This window comes from Magnolia sinica, chromosome 19 (assembly GCF_029962835.1).
Source record: "Magnolia sinica isolate HGM2019 chromosome 19, MsV1, whole genome shotgun sequence".
Lineage (NCBI taxonomy): Eukaryota > Viridiplantae > Streptophyta > Magnoliopsida > Magnoliales > Magnoliaceae > Magnolia > Magnolia sinica.
In genome coordinates, this window is record NC_080591.1 from 30411125 (window position 1) to 30434199 (window position 23075).

At 39.8% G+C, this 23075-nt stretch overlaps 1 protein-coding gene across 1 annotated transcript in view; it reads left to right on the top strand.

The window, feature by feature from the left end:
* Positions 1-23075, top strand: part of LOC131235508 (BTB/POZ domain-containing protein FBL11) — a 112633-nt gene that overhangs the window by 70449 nt on the left and 19109 nt on the right. The window contains 4 exon segments of the mRNA XM_058232697.1: positions 17420-17788; positions 18258-18501; positions 18843-18898; positions 19433-19513. Of these exon segments, the coding sequence (XP_058088680.1) occupies positions 17420-17788; positions 18258-18501; positions 18843-18898; positions 19433-19513 (750 nt within the window).

Here is a 23075-nt window from a genome sequence, read left to right on the forward strand (position 1 = left end):
CCGATTTAAGGTAGATCGAAGAAAAACGGAAGATGGGCCCGATTTTCGAATTTCTCTATTTCGCCCAAAATACCATGAAAGGAGGTCCAATAAATTCTGAAAAAATCATGACAAATATTCTAAAATCAAGATCTGTCAAACCCCTAAACTTTTAGTTCAAACGGAGTCCATGTGTCCATACAACGCTGACGTCAGCCGTACGGCTGTGGACATCAACAAGGTGACGTGTCGCCTCTCAATCTGTTGGATGCGGAATGCCTGGATCTATTCTTTGATACCAAGTAGAGAATGATTTGATGATGATAATGTGAAGAAGAGATGAGAATATTGAGAGAGAGAAGAAGGAGAGTTTGGGAGAGATGATGTGTTAGGCTTACTTGCCCTAACACATATTTTATTATAATAAAGCATATAGTACACTGTAGGAGAAGAGGGAAGTGTGCACATGCACTTACACTAAAAGGGGCCCTAACCACATATACAATACACTAGCATTCTCTATATCCTCTACCACCTAAAGTTTTTGGTTGTACATGCTTTGTTCAAATTTTGGATGGAAGTAATGATAAACTTAGCCCTAGGGCAATTAAATGTGTCTTTCTAGGGTATACTCAGAGTCGCAAAGGGTATAAATGTTTTGACCCATTGACTCGCAAGAAATATGTTTCTGCCGATGTAACCTTCTTTGAGAATATTTCTTTTTTCTTAGCTCCAGGCCAATCCTTCTGTGATCCTCTTGCGAGTCAGGGGGAGTATGATAGGCTCTTTCATTGTTGTCATATGCCATCTTGGGTCCTCGGACCATATATGCCATAGTGGCATATGCGGTTTTTGGATTCTTGGGGCTTATGCGATTCCATACAAAAGTATACGATCACATAAGCCATGTTTATGTGATATGCCATCTCATACTTTGTATGCGATGGCATAATCTCTCTCTCTCTCTCTCTCTCTCTCTCTCTCACACGCACACACACTCTAATACTCTCATTTTCTTGATCGCTCTTAATTCTCTTACTGTCTCATCACTCTAATATTCTCATATTCTCATTCTCTTGACTCTCGTACTATCTTACTCTTTCTCATCACTATAATACTCATCATATTCAACACTAACGCTAACACTAACACTAACACTAACAATAACAATAATATCAGCTCATATTAGTCGATTGAAGATGAAAACATCAAAAGAAAGCGAAGGTTCTGATGTTTCTATAATAGTCCACTTCTCTTCAATTTGTCGAATCCCACTCAAATAATTTATTTTGATCCTAAAATAGGTCTAGATCAAGCCTAAAATGACTTTCTAAGTTTCCTCCATGGTTTAAATGAAGAAAGAACAGGAAAGATGAGTAAAATTTTGGAAAAAAAGAGTCAAAATTGTGCTTTTATGGGTGTATCGGTCCATATAGGACCCTTAGGTGTTGATACGCCCCATATATGATATGGGTCGATACAGCCCTTTTTTAAAAAGCTAGGCTGATTTGATCTAGTATTGCATATTGTATTAGGCCGATACAGATACGATACGGCCATATCAGCCGATATGATACCAATATTGAAAACTATGATCTGGACTCTTGGCCATTCATTGGGTTCACCCCACTTTTCATGGGCTGAATGAAAAGTCTACACTAATCAAAGGAGCTCTACCATTTGATCAATGCCATACAAAAATGGATGTTTGAATCAGAGGTCCAATAATCAATAAGAATGTTCCAAGATAAAGTCCAATTTAGATAATGTCTCTAAAGAGTCATTATGAATAAAATACCGTACTCATCCCATCCATTGCTTGACAAACTGATGTTTAGTAAAAGAGTTAAATATATGCAAGTGTAGCATGCTTGGATCATAATGATTGTTTCTTGGTCTCCCATGATTAGTGTTCATAGTATCAATATTGTTGCATGCATCGCTGACCGGGGATACGGAAACATGTATCGATATCGCCAATACCAGCAAATGTATCGCTCAATGTTTGAAAAATCGGTATCGCACTACGTATCGCACCCTTGGATACAAATACATATCGGTTATCGCATGGGATATATTGGTTGTATCGCGTAATGTATCACTGTTGTTGGAAACATGGGAAAACATTGGAAAATTGGTCAAAATTTTCAAACTTCAATGATTGTAAAAAAAGACATCAATACACTTATAAATCAAAACGTTATAAAAAACAAGTGCACATAATAGGTTTTCTTTGTATGGGGTCCTAATCTATTCGTTGTCTAATTAAATTGATACAAGTATATTCAAAGTCTATTCATATAATTTATAAATGTAAGAAGACGTGTGAAAACACAAGCAATACATTCAAAAGCAAAAGAAGAATCACTAAATCAGGTCACATACGTGTTTGATTTAATGTTTGGACACGGATTGCAACCGATTTGTGAGAAATTGGAAATTTTTTATTTAAAAATAAATAAATTTCGCAACTCGCCCATCTTCTCCAAATCTTGAAATCGAAGCTCTCAATCCATGATTTTTCATGCAATTTGACATTGATTTATAGAAAAAAAAAAAAAAAAAATCAAAAATTGAAAATGCTCACCGAATCGAACATGTGGGATATGTTCTACTACTTGTGCGTTTCGTATTGTGCAGGTGGGATACAAGATATATCGTGGGATGTATCGGCTGATATCGTCGATACTTAAAACATTGGTATCGTTGACTGAGGAATTATTTTTGGTTTTTCACAATATTTGCATATGTTTTCCCCCTTCTCAAGTTTTCCTTGAAACTGAGGGATTTGATTCATGAAAATGGAAGAAGACAAATGGTTGAAATCCAGTCTCCAACTAGATCTCCCATTTTCAAGATTTTTTTTTTTCTATTTTTTAATAATTTTATGATTGTTACAATATTTACAAATGTTGTACCCCTTCCCATTTCCCCCCTCAATTGATATAGGATAATGCAAGATGGGTCAAAATCCACTCTCCAACTATATCCTTTAAAAAAAAAAAAAAAATTAAAAATGATTTTTCTAATTTTTAAAACTTTTTTCTGATTTTTGCAGTATTTATGAACGTTTTACTATCCCCCCCTGGGAAAAAAAAAAGTTTTAATTTTCCAATGATTTACTCAGTTTTCTGGACATGAGATGGTGTTGGTGATAATATTAAAGTTGGTGATAATATTGGAAGTATCGCCGACACCTTGAATTTTTATAAGGAAAATATCACGATATATTCAATATATTGACGGTGTTGATATTTTGGCGTTATTATCGCCAATACCTGGAATGCCAACGAATAAGATGTGTTTTGTCATCACCAACCTGATGATACCGATATTGTCACTAATATCACTGACAACAGGAACACTGCCCATGACAAGTATGACAAATGTAATGGATGGTCTAGATCGGTGATTAGATGATCCATGTGTCATGTGCACGTAGGACACACTAAGAGACTCAATGTGCCCTTGGGGAACATAACCTTTTCTGATATTTATGTTATGAAGGCAACTTTATACACAACATCCATGTTTTGGTGGTAAAGTACCTTTTGTATGTCTCACAGGAGATGTTTAAATACCCATTTGGTATTTTGTCAAACACAACAACTTCACCCACCTTAGTCATATGCAATGCAGTTGTTCCTCCACATCAGTATATAACTTGGGTGGGCATAAGAGAAATTAGTTGATTGAGAAATTGGTCGATTATTGTATAGACTAGAGTCATCTAGGAAATTAGCTGGCCAGCGGCCACTCATCCATATAATCCCCACTTTCTAATTTTATCCTTGTCTAGTGGTGCAACTCGGTTATTGAGTTAATGAAATCTTGATACATGAATCACAAAGAAATGAGCAAGCATACACCCACAAGAATATTTGAGTAGAGAGGGAGAAATAACTTTATTAATATCAAGCTTCTTGTTACAATACTTAAGAGAAGATCCACACTTAAAAAACGTGTGAATATCTACCTCCTACCCCTCATAGACTCTAAATGAATCTTCAATGAAACTCCATTTTAACAATGACATCATCTTGCACCTCAGCCCTCTCCATGGTACTTGAACAAATTCGTCACATTGGAAGTCGATGAGATGGAATGAAATGGGACATCATGCTTTTGTATGGAATAAAGTGGGCCATCTTTGAAAAACGGTCCACCACAACGTCTAAGGAGAAGCACCTAACCACAAGAATATTCACATCCAAGGCTTCCTCTTTAAATGAGTTCTTCCCTGCCTACATGTCTTCCTAGAAGTGAACCGTGCTTCCATCCCCCAGTGAGAACCCAATACCCTTGGGCCCAACTTGGTATTTTTTTTTTCCAACGCACAATGGCCGCTATATAAGGAATGTTTGGTCCACCACCCCCTTTCCTAGACCCCCATATTTGCATTCAATCACCTGCTTCCACAAACTATCATCCTCCGACCTGAAACACCATAACCACTTCTCAAGAAGCGTCTCATAATTTCCAACTTCCTAATCCCTACTCTCCCAACCCCATCCGGAAGGTAAACCTCCTTCCATTTCAAAAGGTGGATCTTTTTACTGTCCTCTATTCCTTGCCATAAGAAATCCCTCAACTTCTTCAACCTTTCAACTGCCGCCTTAGGACACCTGAACAAATACATAAAGGTGCAAATTTGACATTGTTGACTTGATTAAGGTTAATCTCCCCCTAGGGAAAGATGTCGACTCTTCCACCCAAGGGCTTCCTCCTAACCTTCTCAATTACCTTGTCCCAAAGATGTATTGCAGGTTTATTGATGCACAATGCCAGGCCCAATTATGAAGAAGGAAAGGAGCTCAGCCTATAGCTGAACACATTTTGCAAGTTTTGACACCTCTCTAGATATTCACACCTCTAACATCTCACTCTTTTGGATATTTATCGTCAAACCCAATACCACTTATCTTCCTCATATTGTCCACTTTTTCCTCGTCTGCAAACTGAAGATGAGATACGTGAAGCCCAACATTCCCCATCCTATAGCCACTAATTAAACCCACCAAGAGACACCTATCAAGCATTTTATTTAGAGCCTCCACCACCACCATAAACAAAGAGGGAGAGAGGGTCCCCCTACCAAATCCCCCTCATAGTGCCAAAGAAGCCTTTTAGAGGTCCCTTTAACTAGAATAGAGAACCTTGCTGAAGATTTGGCTTCTTTAATCCAGCTTTTCCACTTCTGCTCACAGCCCACTCGCCCCAACATGTAGTCTAAAATATCCCTATCTACATGGTTGTAAGCTTTCTCAATGTCTAGCTTACACAATGTCTTGAGTCAATGCATTTATGTGCTATCAATGCACCATCAACAAGTTGTCGGCCTGCCACGAATAGAGCTGGACGTCGAGCCGAACCGAGTCGAGCTTGGCACAACTCAACTCGGTTCAGCCATTAACCTACCTCAGTTCGAGTTTGACTCAGTTCAATCAGTAGCTCGGGCCATCTCGAGCCAAGTTCGAGTTTGAGCACCCAAATAGAGAGAGGGAGAGAGAGTTGAGAGAGAGGGATATTGGCTCAAGTGCAACAGGGCCGGATGGCCGGACAGAGAAGCTTGAATGCTTGATCGAGTGCTTAGATAGGGATGACTGAGTAGATAGGGACGAACGATTGGACGGGGATGGTCGGATAGGGAAGGACGGTCGGAGAGAGAGAGTCAGAGATTGAGAGGTTGATTGAAGATTGGCAGAGAGAGAGGGTCGGTTAGGGAGAAAAAAAGGAAAGGGAATTTAGGGATATATATATATATATATATATATATATATATATGTAGAGAGTCGAGTTGAGTCGAATTAAACTAAGTCAATTTCGAGTTGAGCTCGGCTCGAAATTTTTTCAAACTAAAGAAAAAAACGGCTTGACTCGGCCCGAATCCAGCTTTCGATCCGAGCCAAGTCAAGCCGGCCCAAGCCGAGTCGAGCGAGTTAATCGAGCTAGCTCGGTTCATGTCCAACTCTAGCCACGAATGCACTCAAAACTTTGAAATGATGCTAGCAATGACCACATAAAAACTACTTGCCAAGATTTTGGCCTAGAATCTTATAAGGGCTCCCAGTAAAACTAATAGGTCTAAAGTCACTAAGACCAACTACCCCTTCATTTTTCGAGATAATAGCAGTGAAAGACACGTAACTCTTTCCCTAGTTTCCCATTTTGAAAGAACTCCATAACAAAGCTAACCACATCTTCCTACACCATCTCCCGAAAGACCTTAAATAAATGTCATTGGAAGGCCATCTAGACCCAAAGCCATATCCCTAGCCATGAGAGACTTTGAGCCCACTTTTGAAAAGTCAAACAGTCTCCAAATGAGATGATCCTAATCCTATTTGAAAGCTCGTCAAATTATTTTTTCAACTAGTCTAAGATCGCCCTAATCCAACCTATAACGAGGGAGTTGTGACCGTTTTCATGGGATCACGCGATGCTAGAAACGAGAGCGAACACATACAGTTCGCAAACTCCATAATGGACTTTGGGCCCACTTTTGAAAGGTCAAACATTCTTCAAATGAGATGACTCCAGTTCTATTATTTGAAAGTTCGTCGTATTATCTTTCCAATAAGCCCAAGATTGCCCTGATCCCACCTTTAATGAGGGAGTTATGACCCTTTTCATGGGATTGGGTGATGTTGGAAACGAGTGTGAACGCGAAAAAAACTCGCTCTCGCTTTTAGTACACACTCGCTCTCACTTAGAATATGAACCCTTGTTCGCGTTCACACTCGTTTCTGGCATTGCACAATCCCACCTTTTGACAAGTTTCAAATAGAACTAGAATAATCTTATTTGGAGACTGTTTGACCCTTCAAAAGTGGGCCCAAAGTCTATGATGGCATTTGTGAACTTGTCACGCTCGCTATCATTTCCAGCATCACGCAATCCCACAAAAATGTTCACATCTCCCTCATTACAGGTTGGATCGAGGGATCTTAAGCTCGTTGGAAAGATAATTTGACGAGCTTTGAAATAGGATAGGAATCATCTATTTGGAAATTGTTTGACCTTTTCCAAAGTGGGCCCAAAGTCCTTGATGGCGTAACTCACCTTGCTTGCATGATCAACATTGCGTGATGGTAAACAGACTGGATGTTTATTGTTTACCTTGGATTTGATTGATCTTGGGCTTATTGGAATCAGTGTTCGAAATATCGGTATTGTGTTACGTATTGCATCCTTGGGATATAGATACGTATCGGTTATCGCATGGGATATATCGTTTGTATCAAGTAATTTATCGCACTTTTTGGGAAACATGGGAAACATTGGGAAAATGGTTGAATTTTTCAATGAAACTTCAGGGATTGTTAAAAAAGACCTTAATACACACTTTTAAATCATAACATCTCAAAAAAGAAGTGCACATAATAGGTTTCTTTTATATAGGGTCCTAAGCTATGCACTATCTTACTGAGCTAATGCAACTATACTCAAATTGAATGCATAACATTTAAGAGTGTATGTGATGATCATTTCATTAAACACTCCTAAATACGTCGAAATTAGTCTCAATTTCGTACACATTTCCAGCATAGGATGATCCCACAAAAACGATCATAACTCGTTCATTATAGGTCGGATCGGGGCGATCTTGGGCTCATTGGAAAGATAATTCAACGAACTTTCATATAATAGAACTGGAATTATCTCCTTTGAAGACTATTTGACCTTTCAAAAGTGGGCCCAAAGTCCATTATGCCGTTTGCGAACTACTCGCGCCCTTTTTGTTTCCAGTATCGCTCAATCCCATGAAAACAATGACAACTCCCTCATTACAGGTCGGATCGAGGCAATCTTGGGCTCGTTGGTAACATAATTTGATGAGCTTTCAAATAAGATTAGAATAATCTCATTTGGAGACCGTTTGACCTTTTAGAAGTGGGCCTAAAGTCTCTGTAAGTGTAACTCACTTTGCTTGCACAATAAGCACCGAGACTTCGATAAACGGACTAGATCTCCCCTGTTGCACCTCAAATCTGAGTGATCTTGGGCTTGATGGAAAGTTAATTCGATAAGCTTTCCAATGAGCCATAAACCGCCTCAATTGGGAACTATTAGGTTTGTTATCTTCTGACTCAAAATATACCTTCCGTAAGGACCATAACACCAACCACCAAACAAAGATCTTCCAAGAGAGACACTTTCATAGGTGAAAGCATGAAAGAATGTAAGAGGGAGTAGTCATAAAGTGCAAAAAATTGTCTGAATAGTTAGAAAGTATGAAAAATTGTTAGAGAGCACAAAAAATGAATAGTAATTTTAAACACGTGAAATAATGATCAGCCTCCTAAAAGTTTTCCATTGTTGATGGCATGTCCATTTTCATCTTAAAAACTATACGAAAGGTGACATCTTTTTAATTTTTTATTTATTGATAAGGCATAGATGAGGAATCTACAGTAGAAAAACACAAAAAACCAAACAAACCAAACAACACAAAACCAAACAAAAACAATCAAAGCCAACCAACTGACGAGGCTAAAGCACAACTATAAAGTGATCTAGTGGAGGCATCCCAATACATGACATCCAACTTAGCCTTCCTAAAAGTTTCATTTGAAAGTCGATTCCAATTTCAAAATAACCTCTCATGTCACCGAGCCCAAGTTGACTACAGACCATCATGAGTCGAAAGTCTCCACATGACTTCCATTTTTACCATAACCACCCGCATGCCATTTAAGGAAGAACTTACCAATCAAGAATGGCATCATCCAACGCATTGAAAAGAGATTTTTAAAAAAGCATTCCTGTAAGTGTAACTCACTTTGCTTGCACAATAAGCACCGAGACTTCGATAAACGGACTAGATCTCCTCGTCACACCTCAAATCTGAGTGATCTTGGGCTTGATGGAAAGTTAATTCGATAAGCTTCTAACGAGCCATAAACGCCTCAATTGGGAAGCATTTGGTCTGTTATCTTCTGACTCAAAGTGTACCTTCCGTAGCATCAACCACATGACCACCTCTAAGAGTCCCGTTCCGATTTATCGACACTCCACATCTAAGAGTCCTGCTCCGATGTTCATAGAGGCCCACCTATTAGGTACAACGGGAAGCTGTATTATGTCCTTGGATTCTTCGTCTGATAAATCTCTTTAGCATGGAGGGGCCCAAACCACATGACCACCTAAAAAATGAGCAACAATTTGTGTTGGATTTTATATGAAACGCAACGGAATATTTTATTTTATTTTTTATAGAAAAACCTAATTTTAATAAGCCCAAATGGATCTTCATTTATGATTATGTCATGTTTCTATAAACAAAAAAATATTCATCCACAATGCATATCCGTGCCTAGAAAATCTGCCTTGTTTTTTGCTGCTCCTAATCTTCCAACTGAGGAAGTCTCTCCCTAATCTATCTCAGATGTAGGAGAGGTAGAGAACTACCATAAAATACCTTTGGTAGGGGCCAAGGTTGACCTGAGCCATTCACTAAGGTAGGCCCCCCACGCCTAGGATGTGCTCATGTGTGGAGAAGGGTGGGGCATCCCACCTTCTCTCTCTCTCTCTCTCTCTCTCTCTCTCTCTCTCTCTCTCTCTCTCACTCACTCACTCTCTGGCTCTGTGGTGATGCGAAAGAGGGCTTGGATGATCAAGCTCTCTCGAGCTGGGGATGCTCTCCTTCCTTTGATATAGGATCTATTTATAAGGAGGAAGCTAGGGTTTCAAGAGGTGCACCTAGTATGATGCTCTTCCACCCTACAAATGTTCGTATAACCTACTGTGAAGGAATTCTATTTATTCTCTTATGTCATGCACCTTAACTGTCCAAATCTCTCCACTCTCCGTGGTCACCGTCCTTAAGCAATTCCCGTGCCGCCCTAAGGATCATATTGATAGATCATGGCCATTGAATGTTCACAAAGTAGGATTTTAAAAAAATCAACAGTTAAGACAAAAAGTTAATAGTTAAAAACTTGCGATTAATTAATCGAAAACCTTAGAAGCAATGGCTAACTTTTAAAACACCTAATGGATCGTCCCTTCAGCGTACCACCCATGGCACTCATATACTCATGTTGGGTAGGGCAAAGATGTACTGACACAAAGTCTCCCCCCTATGGTGGAGACTATCCATCCGAACAACAAATCAATCCCCTCACACAAGATGACAACTTTCTGAATATCACAGGCTTGTCCTACAACTTGTGTGGTCATGGTCAGGGCACTGAGATCCGTGGACTACAACTCTCCCTTGGCCACTGGCCGCTTTGTCCAATCTTAGGATCAAGTGGTAGATTGAGTGAAGATAACCTCGTTTCAATACTGAGGTCTTGGTATTGATTCCCAAGTGGGGTGTGGCTAACAGTGGGGTGTACTAACGTGTGTACTAACAAAAGAAAGAAAGAAAGAAGGACAACGAGAGATAACCCTCTTAAACCCATTAGACTAAACATGTTCCATACACATTAACTAGGCCAATGAATGAATGAGTAATTCATGCATAAAACTAGGTCAAGCACTCCAACATTGGTTTTTCAGGGCACAACCTGAATAGTTAAGAGACCAAAATCTGCGGGTCTGTTGAATTCTAGCCAACATAGGAAACAATGAGCTTAAAGTTCTATTCGAGTGGGTGAGCACCAAGAGTCTTACCAAAACCTTGTGCAAAGGCCATTTCCTACTAAGTGCACTACCTTTCTTGAAGCCTTCAACATGCCTTGTGATGTTCCTCCATTTCTGGAGTGATAAGGACATCATGTCACGTACACCCTTACGTACGTATCAGAGGAGGTGGGCTGTGCCGATTTCCCTGTGGCCAGGCGAGTACCCGTGATCGTGCTGAAGACCCCATGTGCATGTGCGAGCATCTGGAAGACCTCACACTGGGAAGATGCACATGGGCTGCTTTATGGAGTGATCCAAACCATTGGATCGGAGGGACGCGATGATCGGGCCATTGGATCGCATGGATCACGTGATCGGGCCATTGATCGTTGATCGTCCACATCAGTTTTAGACTTTATCATATTTTAGGATTTAGTTTTTGATTATTTTATATTTGGACACATTATGAGTGTTTTAATTAATTTTATTTAGACCAGGGCTATTTTCGTTAAAGTTCACAAGACGGAGATTTTTGTAAATTTTGAAACTTCTTGGATCTATAAAAAGAGGGGGACGTGTGACCTCTCTCCCATTGAATTTCATAATAAAAAAGAGAATCTCTTGCTTTCTTTTCCCATTTTCATGCGATTTGAAGATACTTTCATGCGATTTGGAAAGAAGATTGGTGTGAGGCTAATCTTCATCAACGGAGGTGCGAGGTCTCCATCTATCCCCACACCTTCTCTTTTCTTTCACATCCAGTTATTTTCTTCAGATTCTTAATTCTCTCATCCAAAATCTTCGTCTTCTCCCAAACCCAACTTTTCCATACCTATCCATAATCCAAACCCTAACCGACCTAAACCCATCCTCCCACGCCACACATGTGAAACCCACCTGCCCATTTTGGTTTCCCACCATCATTATATCAAAACCCCTTTCTTCCATCCCCGAAACCCTAATCCTAAACCTAAATTTCCTAAATTTCCTACTTTCCCAAATTACCAAAACCCTAGTTTTCACCCTAGGTTGTATTAGGTTTCTTATTTTGAAATAGACTATATCCTATGCTAATTGGATGTCCCTACATCCATTGGATCCTAGTTTCTTTTTGTTTAATGATCTTGAGTTACGATGTTGGTAGCTTAGGTTAGAATTATGCATGGTTTTCTTTTGATTTTCATGATATTTGTGATGATTATAGCGATATTTGTTTTTATATATATATTAAATATCTTAATTCAATCATTTGATCTCACATGTTACTCAGTTCATGCATCAGTCCTGCATCACGGCGGCCCTATACATTGAAGTACTGACCTCCCATTTCTTTATTGTATTTGCTTGCAATCACTTTTCTCTACAAGTCTTCCTCTTCTGAACAAGATCTCCACAATCATTTTTCTAGAAAAGCCACATTCACAGATTTTAGGTCCTTAATCCTTGTGACACATTCTTGCACTAGCTTACAAATCTCTCTCCATTGTGTTAAGTAGAACTTATGGGTGCCTTCAGCCCCTCGCGAAAGAAAATCAACGTGTTATTCTTTCCAGCCTATGGATAACTCTAGCTAGCCATTGAAACAAAAGCATGAAGTAAAGTGGCAATTGGACATTGTTGCCTTTATCAGTGTAATGCGACCACCTAAAGGAATGCATCTTATCTCCTAGTTGAGCAACTTTCTAGGCTATTCTTAGAAAATGTATTTTTCTTCCAGCTACCTTTATTAGAATCCTCTAGAACTTCTATACTATTCTACAGAACTCTAGCTACAAAACTCACTAGAGAACCTTTTAATCTTTTAGAGATTTGTACATATCTCTACAAGGGTCTAGCCTACTTTAGATCCTGACACCGTCTTCTACATCTACAAGCCTCATTGTTATGTTCATGTAGAGCCAAGAATGGCCAAGTCCGTGGGGTTATGTATCTTCTGTCATCTAGGGCTTGTTCGGCAAAACTTATTTTCAGCACTTATCGCTGAATTAGACCATTTTCAATGATTTTGCCAGATTAAGATTGTTTGGCAAGTCCTAATAATTAAGTGCTTAATTTAAATTTTCACTGCCAAAGTTGATTTATTATTTATATATATATATTTCCAGTTTCCCTCCTTTGACTTAAAACTTAAGACAGAATGCAGAGAATTTATTTTTTTTAAATGACAACTTTACCCTTTTCTAAGCAACTTCCCCTACACATTCAAATGGGTAAGTGCGTACGCTAGAAGCTAACAAAGTACTTTAAGCTCATCATGATGTATGTTTATATCCACACCGTTCATCCATTTTGCAAGATCATTTTAGGGCATGAGCAAAAAAATGAGGCAGGCCCAAAGCTCAAGTGGACCCCGCTGTAAAAAGTTGTGGGCATGGTATTCAGTATCGGCAATGGTGGTTGTAACGGTCACCACCATTACCAATACGAGTATTGATGGGGATATCATGCGCACATGCACGCCCTCCTACGCACGTACGCAAGGAGGAGGAGGGCCCCCCCCATCGATCTAAATCAATGACGACGTTAAGGGAGGGCCTCCTAGTTAGAGGATTGCATTTTGGTTCCTTGGAGTGGACCCGATCGGCATGTGAATCCCACCATGGGTTCTTATAACCGTGTCCCAGTATTCTAAATAATCTAGTACTTTGGGTTTTGCTTATTATTATTATTAGGAATATCATGGACAATTTAGATTGCTTTGATTAGTTGTTATTTTTAATTACTTCGTCTCCAAGTAATAGGTTGTGCACATGGCGCAAGTTTTGGGATATAGGGTTTTATTATAAATAGGCACCCCTTGTAGTTTTTTTTTTTTTTTTTTTCTTAATGAAAATTATTAATAAAATTCTGCGTTTTCTTGCTTATCTAATTCTCTGAGTTGTGGAAACCTAATTAGGTGAAAAACCCTCCCTTCTTCGAAGGGCTAACTACCGTGGTGCGAAGCCACACCCATCCCAAATCTCCCTCATCTCCTACCCTCTATATTCATCATCTCCCCTAGCCATCCCACCATCAAATCCACCCCCTTTTGTAGCTAATCCTTCCTCTACAGCAGATTTTCAGAATCTGGCCCTGCAGAAGGGCTAAAACTTTGGCGGAGCACCGCGTTCAAACCGATCATCCGTTTGGTCTGAAATTTGGAGGGAAGGTGGCCCAACCCTGGCCGACCAGGCCCTAGCTGACCGATTCCAAAATCGTGGGCCCCACACACATGTAGCCCGCCATCCACGCACGTGCGTCAGGCCGGTTTGCTGTCCACACGCGCGGGCTGATCACAGGTTCCCTCTCGCCTCTATTTCACTCCTCTCTCGCCTTGTTTCTAAAACCCTAACCTTAGATCATCTCAAATCCCCAAGTTCTATTCCACTTTTTCAACCCTAGGGTTTTCCGAATTAAAAATGTGAATCCCTTGGATTGGGGAAATATTCCTATGCATGTGTGGATGAATCTACTATCCTTTGAGCATTGTTTGATCTATAACTTTAAATTTTCCAGCCCTAGCATGCGTAGGCCTGGACCCGCATAGATTCCCCTTGATTGAATGCTTGACTTTATGTGGGATGTGAAATTTTGTGTGATTGTTTTGAACTAATATAATGTAAAGCCTGGAATCTTGCATATCATGTTTAAAATTTCATGTCCTGCATCAGGTATCGCCCGTAACCCTTGATACGGGGGTGTAATGACCATTACAACCCTCATAACGGTTGAAAATTTTCTTTTGCTCAAAAAATTCTGAAAAAAATATTTTAAAAATCCAAAATAATGTAAATATTTCAAATATGTATTCATTTTTTAAAACATGTTTATGGTAGTGTAACAATCCACTCTTTGGTGAGAGTGTCGTGTTGTGCTATCTAATGAATTTGTGAGCATGATTATATGTCTCTGATGTTTACACATCACAATCAAGCATTAGAACTAGAAATCATAAAAAAGGTATAAATACGATTTCAATTTTTTGAAAAAAAAAATGCCCTCAAAGCTTATGTTCGCTCAAATCACTTCAATTTACAATTTTAATCTTAAAAAATATAGTAAGAGTGGTTGAAATCTATTATAAAATGCTATGAGAGTTTTTGGAATGAGAAAAGTGAAAAAATGAGGAGAAAAAGGGATTTATATAGAAAAAAAAAAGTGGTTTTTTTCAACCCTTATGGGGGTAACGGTTGTTATGCCCCGTAACAGCTTTTACAGTCACCATAACGGCCGATATGGTCCCAAAAAATCAATTGCCCCGTTTCACCCCTGTATTGCGTAACGGTCATGGCCATTGCCTATAAGTATCGGCCTTTATACGGAACACCTTGGGTGTGGGGTAATGATGCCCACCATTGAAACCTTCCTAGGGCCCACCACGATGTTTATTTGCCATCTAATTTGTTCATAAGGTCACATAGACCTGAATGAAGTAAAAACACAAATATCGGCTTGATCAAAAACTTCAGTGGCCCCAAGAAGTTTTCAATTGTAGGTGTTCAATCCCCACAATTTTTTGTGGTGTGGTCCAGATATGCCTCATTGTTGGGCTCATGACCTAAAATAATTTGAAAGAATAGATGGACGGTGTGGATCTAACAAATACATCATGGTGGGGCCCATGTAACTTTGCCACGGACATAGGCGATGTGTTCCATGCTACACAATCCAAGTCCCCTTTTTACAGGGAGCCATTTAGGTGTCATCCAAGTAACATCCCTCACTGAGGAAGATGCAGTAGTAGTGGATGAAGCAGTCCGTGAAGCGTCGAGCAGCAAGGCATAGACGTTAGTGAGTGTTGCCCTGGCCGTGCAAGCCACCTTGATATACATATTTAATATCCACACTGTTTATTAGTTTTTTCTAGCTCATTTTAGAGTATGGTCCCGAAAAATGAAATAGATCCAAATCTCAAGCGGACCACATCACTGGAAAAATGGTCATTGAATGCCCACCATTAAAACCATCCTAAGGCACGCTGCAATGTTTATTTGCATCCAACCTGTTTATAAAGTCACAAAGAACTAGATGAAGGAAACAATCAAAGATCAGCTTGATCCAAAACTTTTGTTGCCTCCAAAAAGGTTTTAATGGTGGGAATTGAATCCATTTAGTGTGGTTTGCTTGAGATTTGGATTTGCTTCCTTTTTGTAAGCCTACCCTAAAATGATCCGGAAAAACAGATGGACGGCGTGGATATACAACATATACATCAAGGTGGGCCCCACGGTCAGGGCAACACCCACTATGGTATTACCCTGTCGCCAATAAGCCACTCTGGTTTGGTTATGTTGTCCAACAGAGGACTCAAATTGGGCATGTTGATGTGACAAAGTTTTGTAGGCCCACCATGATGTAAGTGTTATATCACACCGTTCATCCATTTTTCTAGATCATTTTAGGGCATGAGCCCAAAAATGAGGCAGATCCAAAGCTAAAGTGAACCACAGCATAGAAAGCAGTGGGGATTGAAAACCTACCATTGAAAACTTCTTAGGGGCCACAAAAGTTTTTGAGGTGGAAAATAAACATCATGGAAGGCATGGATCTTCCGATCTAAGGAGATTTCCAAGTAAGATCCTTATCTTATTCACACTTTTAGTCCGTTGGACTACCGTAATAGGTGGCCCGTAGTCTCTGATCTGTGCTGATCATGGGCCCACTCAAAAAATTAATGCTTTCTTTGGGCACCATCTTTACTCAAGTGGGGACATCATCGTTATCTCATTTGTTAGTCTTTAAAGGCAGCCAATCTAGACCATATATTTTATTGCATTTCTAATAATATGCTGGTTGTAATGGAATAGAAAACCCACTACCATGGAATTACGAAGTCCATATATAACCGCAGGAGCACAACGATTTTTGGGCCCCAACAATCATTATGGTACACATCCGTAGGGCCCATCCTCTGTCAATGGCCTATCATGCAAGAATTGAACCACCCATCTTATAAAAAATGGTGTAAGACTTTACATGTGTGGCTCATCTTCCACTGATCTAGATCCTTTATCAGGTTGGCCCCACACGGGATGAACCTAAAAACACTGATAGAACAATCTCAACCATTCAATTGGTGGTTATCAGATTGATGATTAGAAATAAAGTATAGAGTGGTTCATATTCAATGGGCAAGATCAGATGGTTCGTTTCACCCACTTGGTGTTCATGTCCCCTGGTGACACCAATCATAGCGTTATGATTCCTATATAAAAAAGGAATATAGTTCATGGTCCATTAATGGCATGGCCCATCTCAATGTGCGTAGAAACTGAAAACCTAAACATATAGTGTTGGGATGAGTATCATCTACTTGCCTCCTTACACAACTAATTCATATTACCGGACATGGCAAACATAAAAGATCCAGACCATTCATCTACTTGGCTTTATTTGGTAGGGAAATTATTAAAATTTTATTGGCTTGTGCATAGGTATGCTAAATTTGGTGGCATGGTAATAATATGTTTCTTATTATACTCTACAAAAGGTAAAAATTGAACCAATAAGGGCAAATATGACAAATTGTCAATTTTCAGACATTTGTAGTCTGTGTTTACCAAACAATTTTTTATGAAAAAGTACTTATTTTCAGATATCAGGACTTTTTTCAGACAATTAACCGAACAGATTTTTCAGTACTTTCAATACTAAAATTCAGTACTTTAATTAATTTTCAGACTTCATTTTTCAGTACCAAACAGCACCACCTTAGTACTATCATTTTGAATGAACTAAGCAAGTATGCATTGCCAAGTTTACCTGTATGAATATTTACAGATACTTTTTCATTGACAATCTTAAGTTCTTGAATGAAAACATTCAGGTACCGCCAAAAAGACGATAGAAAAATGCTTATCTCTAATATTTTCTACACTTGCAAACGCAGGTTTCTGGAACTGCTTTAGCACACATAATCAGAAGAAACCCCGGGCTGAAGTTTCTGAATGCAAGAGGTTGTAGGAATTTGCATTGCTGTGAAAATGAACTCAACAGGGATACATTTCCACACGAAGTTTTGCCATTCTCTGGCAGATGTGAAGGGGAAGAACTGTATCATGAGTTAAGTAGGACATGCATTTTGAAAGAAATCGAATTTGGATGGGGATTTTCTCCACTCTCACTGGAAGTCTTGAGACCCGCAATTAGGACATTGAAGTCCATTACAGTGGGTCTTGGTGCATCATTAGGTGAAAGTGCACTCGCTATGCTACCTGAGATTTGTCCTTTGTTAGAGATGGTGGTTCTTAATTTTCAGGTAATTCAAAGTGACTGTTTACTGTCAAAGCATATGATCCTCAACCCGTGGAAATGCACAGTATCCTTGGGTTTCAGTTTGTACAAGTAAGGCCCATGGTTCAGTGGCCCAAAATGTTGAAATGGTGTCCCACTGTGGATGAACGATATACCAAATATCTCCCAGACCAGAGGTCCTAGGCTTCGAATATATGGTCTTTGTTTCAGTAGAATGGGGAGTGTTGCTGAATATCGTTTCATATGCCTGTTTGCAGGTCACCAATCAATAGGATATCCTTGTCATGGTCCGACTCTGTGGCCCACCAAAATCAATGGCCTGGGTTGCCAGACCATGGGCCTCCACTTGTGCAGACCAAGGATCCAATGATACTCACACATATCTCCAAAAAAAGAAAAAATAAAAATAAAAATCCTTGCTATAATAAAAATGCATGTTTTTCAGTATTTTCTTTCATGGTTGTTCGTAACAGGTGATATCTGATAGTGCCATGAGAAGCATTATGGGATCCTTGGTACATCTGCAAGTGTTGAGCCTATGCTGCTGCCTTGGTGACTTGACTTCACTAAGCTTCCAGTTCAGTATGCCAAAGTTAAGGACATTGAGGCTAGAAAGGGTGACTCCATGGATGAGAAATGCTGATTTGGCTATTTTGACACAGAAATGTTCAAGTTTACATGAGCTTTCTCTGTCAGGATGCAAGCTTCTCGATTCAGGTCAGACAACAGTTAATGACAATGGTTGATATGTTTGTTTAGGGCCATTTTGAATGTGCCTCAAACTGAATGCATGCATGATAATATGGTGGAACGGACGATTACTGGTTCCACCAAAAGTTTTGGGTGGCCCCAAAACAATATTGCATGGGTGCCAAAATGGCAATCCCCAATGGTTTACACCCTAAACCTCTGATTTGAATCGGTCAGATTTTCCTGTTGGAATCGAGATTTGTGGGGAAATTGTGAATCCACAACCATTGGCAGGTACATCCAAATGTGCCCTTAGTTTAGTGCATTGCATCTTTTGACATTTCTGGTTCCTGTCGCTTTCCTTACAGATTCCCAGCGAATCATTTCATCTGGATGGCCAGGTTTGAGATCTATCCATTTGGAGGTACAACACTATCATGTTTTTGCACTTTCAAATTTGTTTGCTTGATGCATTCTGACCCCTCATGCAATTTATTAAGTCTGTATTTTAATATGTTCAGTGAAGTGGTTCAAACTATGGCCCATTGCTCTTGGTGAAGGATAACCAAAATGCATCAGGAAGAAACAAATAGATGCAAAAATGGTGAACTATGAAACTAAACATGAAATTGGAAGCAAGAAAGCGAAAAGGGCTTTGATATATAAACCCTTGCCTTTTGCACCCAAATAACCCCCTACCTTTTAAGTATTCTTAAATAAATCCCTACCTTCTCAAACTACAATTAAATACACCATTAGTTGGTGGGATGGAAAATATAAAAAGCAACAACTAGCAAAAGGAAATGACCGTTTTGCCCTTGGTGACCAAGGAAAAGATGAAATTGCCCTTCTTATATCACTATTTAGTACTAGTTTTCATCCATCAGATTAGATTATTTCCTGTAGGATGCAATTGCCCTTCAAAATCTCTGACTGCACAATATGTTTTGTTCATCAGGATTGTGGAAAATTAACATCCAATGGGGTTTCTACTCTTTTCGATTGCAAAGCAGTTGAAGATCTCTTGCTGCGTCACAATGTGAGTATTCAGTTGGTGCTTATTCTCCTGAGAAATGCTAATTGCACATGATTATTGACATGAGTTCCCATGGGGGACACCTGGTAGACAGTACAAGATCCCAACCTCTCATCAGTGCTTCCAACCATATTTGGGCCCTGCCCAAAGAATCAGGCTGATTGATGATCTTAACCGCTCTATTTGTCGAAGAAAGTGATCACCAACCATTTTTTTGCCTGGTTGGGGACTGGATGAATGGTTTTGGTCATGTACACGTCTGGCACATCTCCCCATGGGAACTAATATGGAGATCAATTACGGAAGTGTGCTATTAGCATTCATGCATGTAATTCTCTTTCATTTTGATTTCAAATGCAATTAAGGTCAGACAGTTTGAAGGATACAGAAACTATATGTTAAAGACAAATCCTGATGTGTTTTTGTTTTTGTGGTTGGTGAATAGCAACCAGCTTTAAAGGAAGACTACTCTAGGAAGAATACTCTCGGGGCTAATGACCATGGAATTTTTGTGTGTTAGAAAGTCTTATATGAACACTAGACACCTAACTGAATGACCCATTCATACAGCCATAGGAGAATGTTGGAAGGAGACATGCTAATCCTACACTTACATCTTTACACACAGGCATGCATGCCTATGTGGCATGTTTGTTAGAAATCCAAGCCATTCATCATACTAGACCCACCATCTAGAGCCTTGGCTCAAAAGTTGGTACACTTATCAGGAGCTAGTTGATGGTTTTAATTGGCGGTTTTGGAGTGCAACTTGCTTGGAGATTGAAACTGTTATGACTTCCCCAACTCATTTCATTTCGCTCCCTATTTCAATCTAATGACTTTGAAATTGCATGGATTGTCTACCACGGCATGTGGAAGCTTAGCGGAGCTTAGAATTACGGCTAAGTCCTAGAAGGGGGGGTGAATAGGACCACTTAAAATTCTTTGCCTAATTAAACTAATTTACCAATTAAATGCAAAGGCATACTGGTCCAATTTTCATAGACTACAAAAGATTCAACTAATTGAGCCACTAGTCTATGGGTGAGATAGTGATTTATCAAGTGTGTGCAATTGAGTTAAACACTAAACATTCAATCTATTCATGCATTCATATCTATCAATTCAACTCATAGGCATAAATAGAAATGTACGCAATTCATAATCATAAACACAACGATATATAGTGGTTTGGCTAATTGCCTACTCCACTCCTAGCGGACGCACTCTCCTCAAGTGTACCGGATTTCACTATCTTAGGAGTTTTCCATAGGTTCACCCCTAACCTTTACAATAGTTTTACAAGTTCACCACAAACCTACACATGCACACCCGTGTCAATGGACCACGTACACACCTGTGTTGGTGACAGTCCTATACAAAGACTTACACGTACTCACCTGTGTTGGTGGAACACGTCTCCACCCGTGTTGGTAGCTCCTGCGGAGACGTGGTTTTTTATCGGCTAACCAACAACCTCTATGGTCCTAATCCAAGGACTTATGTATACTTCCACCGGAGGCTCCCAAAGAGACTAACACGTACGCACCCGTGCCCGGTGACGATCCAATCCAAGAACCTACGTACACTTCTACCGAAGACGGTCCTAAACAAGAATCTATCGAGTTTGGGTCAGAAACTCTATACTCTATCCTACACAAGGAAAGCGTATATGGACTCTTACAAGTTACAATTAACAACCTAACTTGTCGGATTGAGCTCCGTTGATGCGCCTTCTTGAGATGCTTCTTTAATGCTCTTATGTGCTTGAATCAGCTTCTCATTTTCTCCCTCGATCGTTGATGTAAATGCTTCAACTCTTACGATCAATCACCTTGCATTTGATATACTTATGAGGTGACCAAGGTAATGAGAGGATGGTTGAATCTTCCACAACTATGGGATAGTTCTTTTCCAATTAGGGATTCACCTATATGGGTATTCTAGAGAATTTAGAGAGGGATTTACCAATAGGATTGGTGTTGAATTTCTAAAAAATGGAGAGAACATGAACACTTTCATAATGGAGCTTGGAATGCTCATTAGAGTGATTAATCAAAAGAAATGTGTCATGAATCTCTTTGGTTTGGAGTCTAGGAGAGGGATAATGAGTGGAGAATTACCTAGGCTCTAATTGCACCAAAAACCATCCTTTCGCCCAAGAACCAAAAGCCCATTTTATAGAAAAAGTATTGCAACGGGTGTAAAATGGCTAGTTAACAACTCTGTCGGTAGAATCGAAAGGGCCTTCAATAGGATCGAATAGTCCTTCAATACCATCGAGAAAATCCAAGAAACAAACAATTTGGTTGATGGATTGTTTCTTCGATCCTGTCGAGCTGGCCTTCAATTCTATTGAGTCCCATCGATGGCCCATCGATAGGATCAAAATCCACTCGAAAATCATTGTTTTGGGCTATGTGTTTACAACAACTTAGCACCTCTAAAGCCTGATCAAATTAAGATCCTAAGGCTATGTGATGATCAAGCAAAGGTTTACCAATTTGGGAATGGATCATTTAGAGGCTAAGGTTAGGGTCACCAAGGCACCTCAATTTGCATGTTTCTTCACTCCTTGATGCTCCAAGTCTTCATGTGTCTTCGGTCTTTAGCTTGCAAGGGCTTAACCAACTCACTGACGCACATGATTGACAAACAAGTGCACTAATAGACTTGTCCCTATCCCAACCAAAACCCTACAACTCGAGTGAAACTAAGTCATATCAGGCGGTCTTTTGAACCATTTATGCTTTTGGACCTTGCATGATTAGGGATGTGGTATGGCCTGGCCCACTTTGGCCAGGCTTTGGCTGCCAAATCAGGCCCAAGGGTTGGCTCAGGCCCAAAATTCAAGCATGTTTAATAATTGAACTGACTCGGGCCATCTAAAAGCCCATTCACCCGCTCGAGCCTAGCCTCTGTAGGGTTGTCAAAGGCATTTTCAGAATATGTCACATATTTGTATTGTATAAATTCACATATTGCATTCATTTGTAAATATTTTGCCCAATTGATCATTGGACTGGCCTGTTTTTTGCACCACGATACATGCACAATGAGCTACACCTAATTAACAGTCCCACTCTTGTACAAAAGTGGGTGAATGGGCCGAGCTCATGCACAGACTTAGCATAATCATCTCAGGCCAGACTGTTCTAGCCATCAGTGGCCTAGGTCAAGCTCAAGCCTATGTGTTACCTTGCAGGCTAGGGTTGGCAGGCCTATGCTTGGCCCCAGCACCATGACTCCCTATCTCATAATGTTGTAAGTGTATAGTTCATATGATGAGCTGATTGGCCTGATTCTTTTGGCCAGGTCATGGGAGAGGTTGGGCCCTCCAGATGAATGTCTTGGATCTCACAAAAGCATGCCAAATCGGCTAATATTCTTGTGTAGTACCCCATTCTCAGCTCCCAGCGCGCATGCGCCGATTTCCGATCCTGGGATCCTACAAGGAGGATTTTCCAACGTGCATTTGTATCATAAGAAGCATAACCACAAGTATACCAAAATCACAAGAACAACATCAACATCACCTATCCACTAATATAAACAAATGAGTACA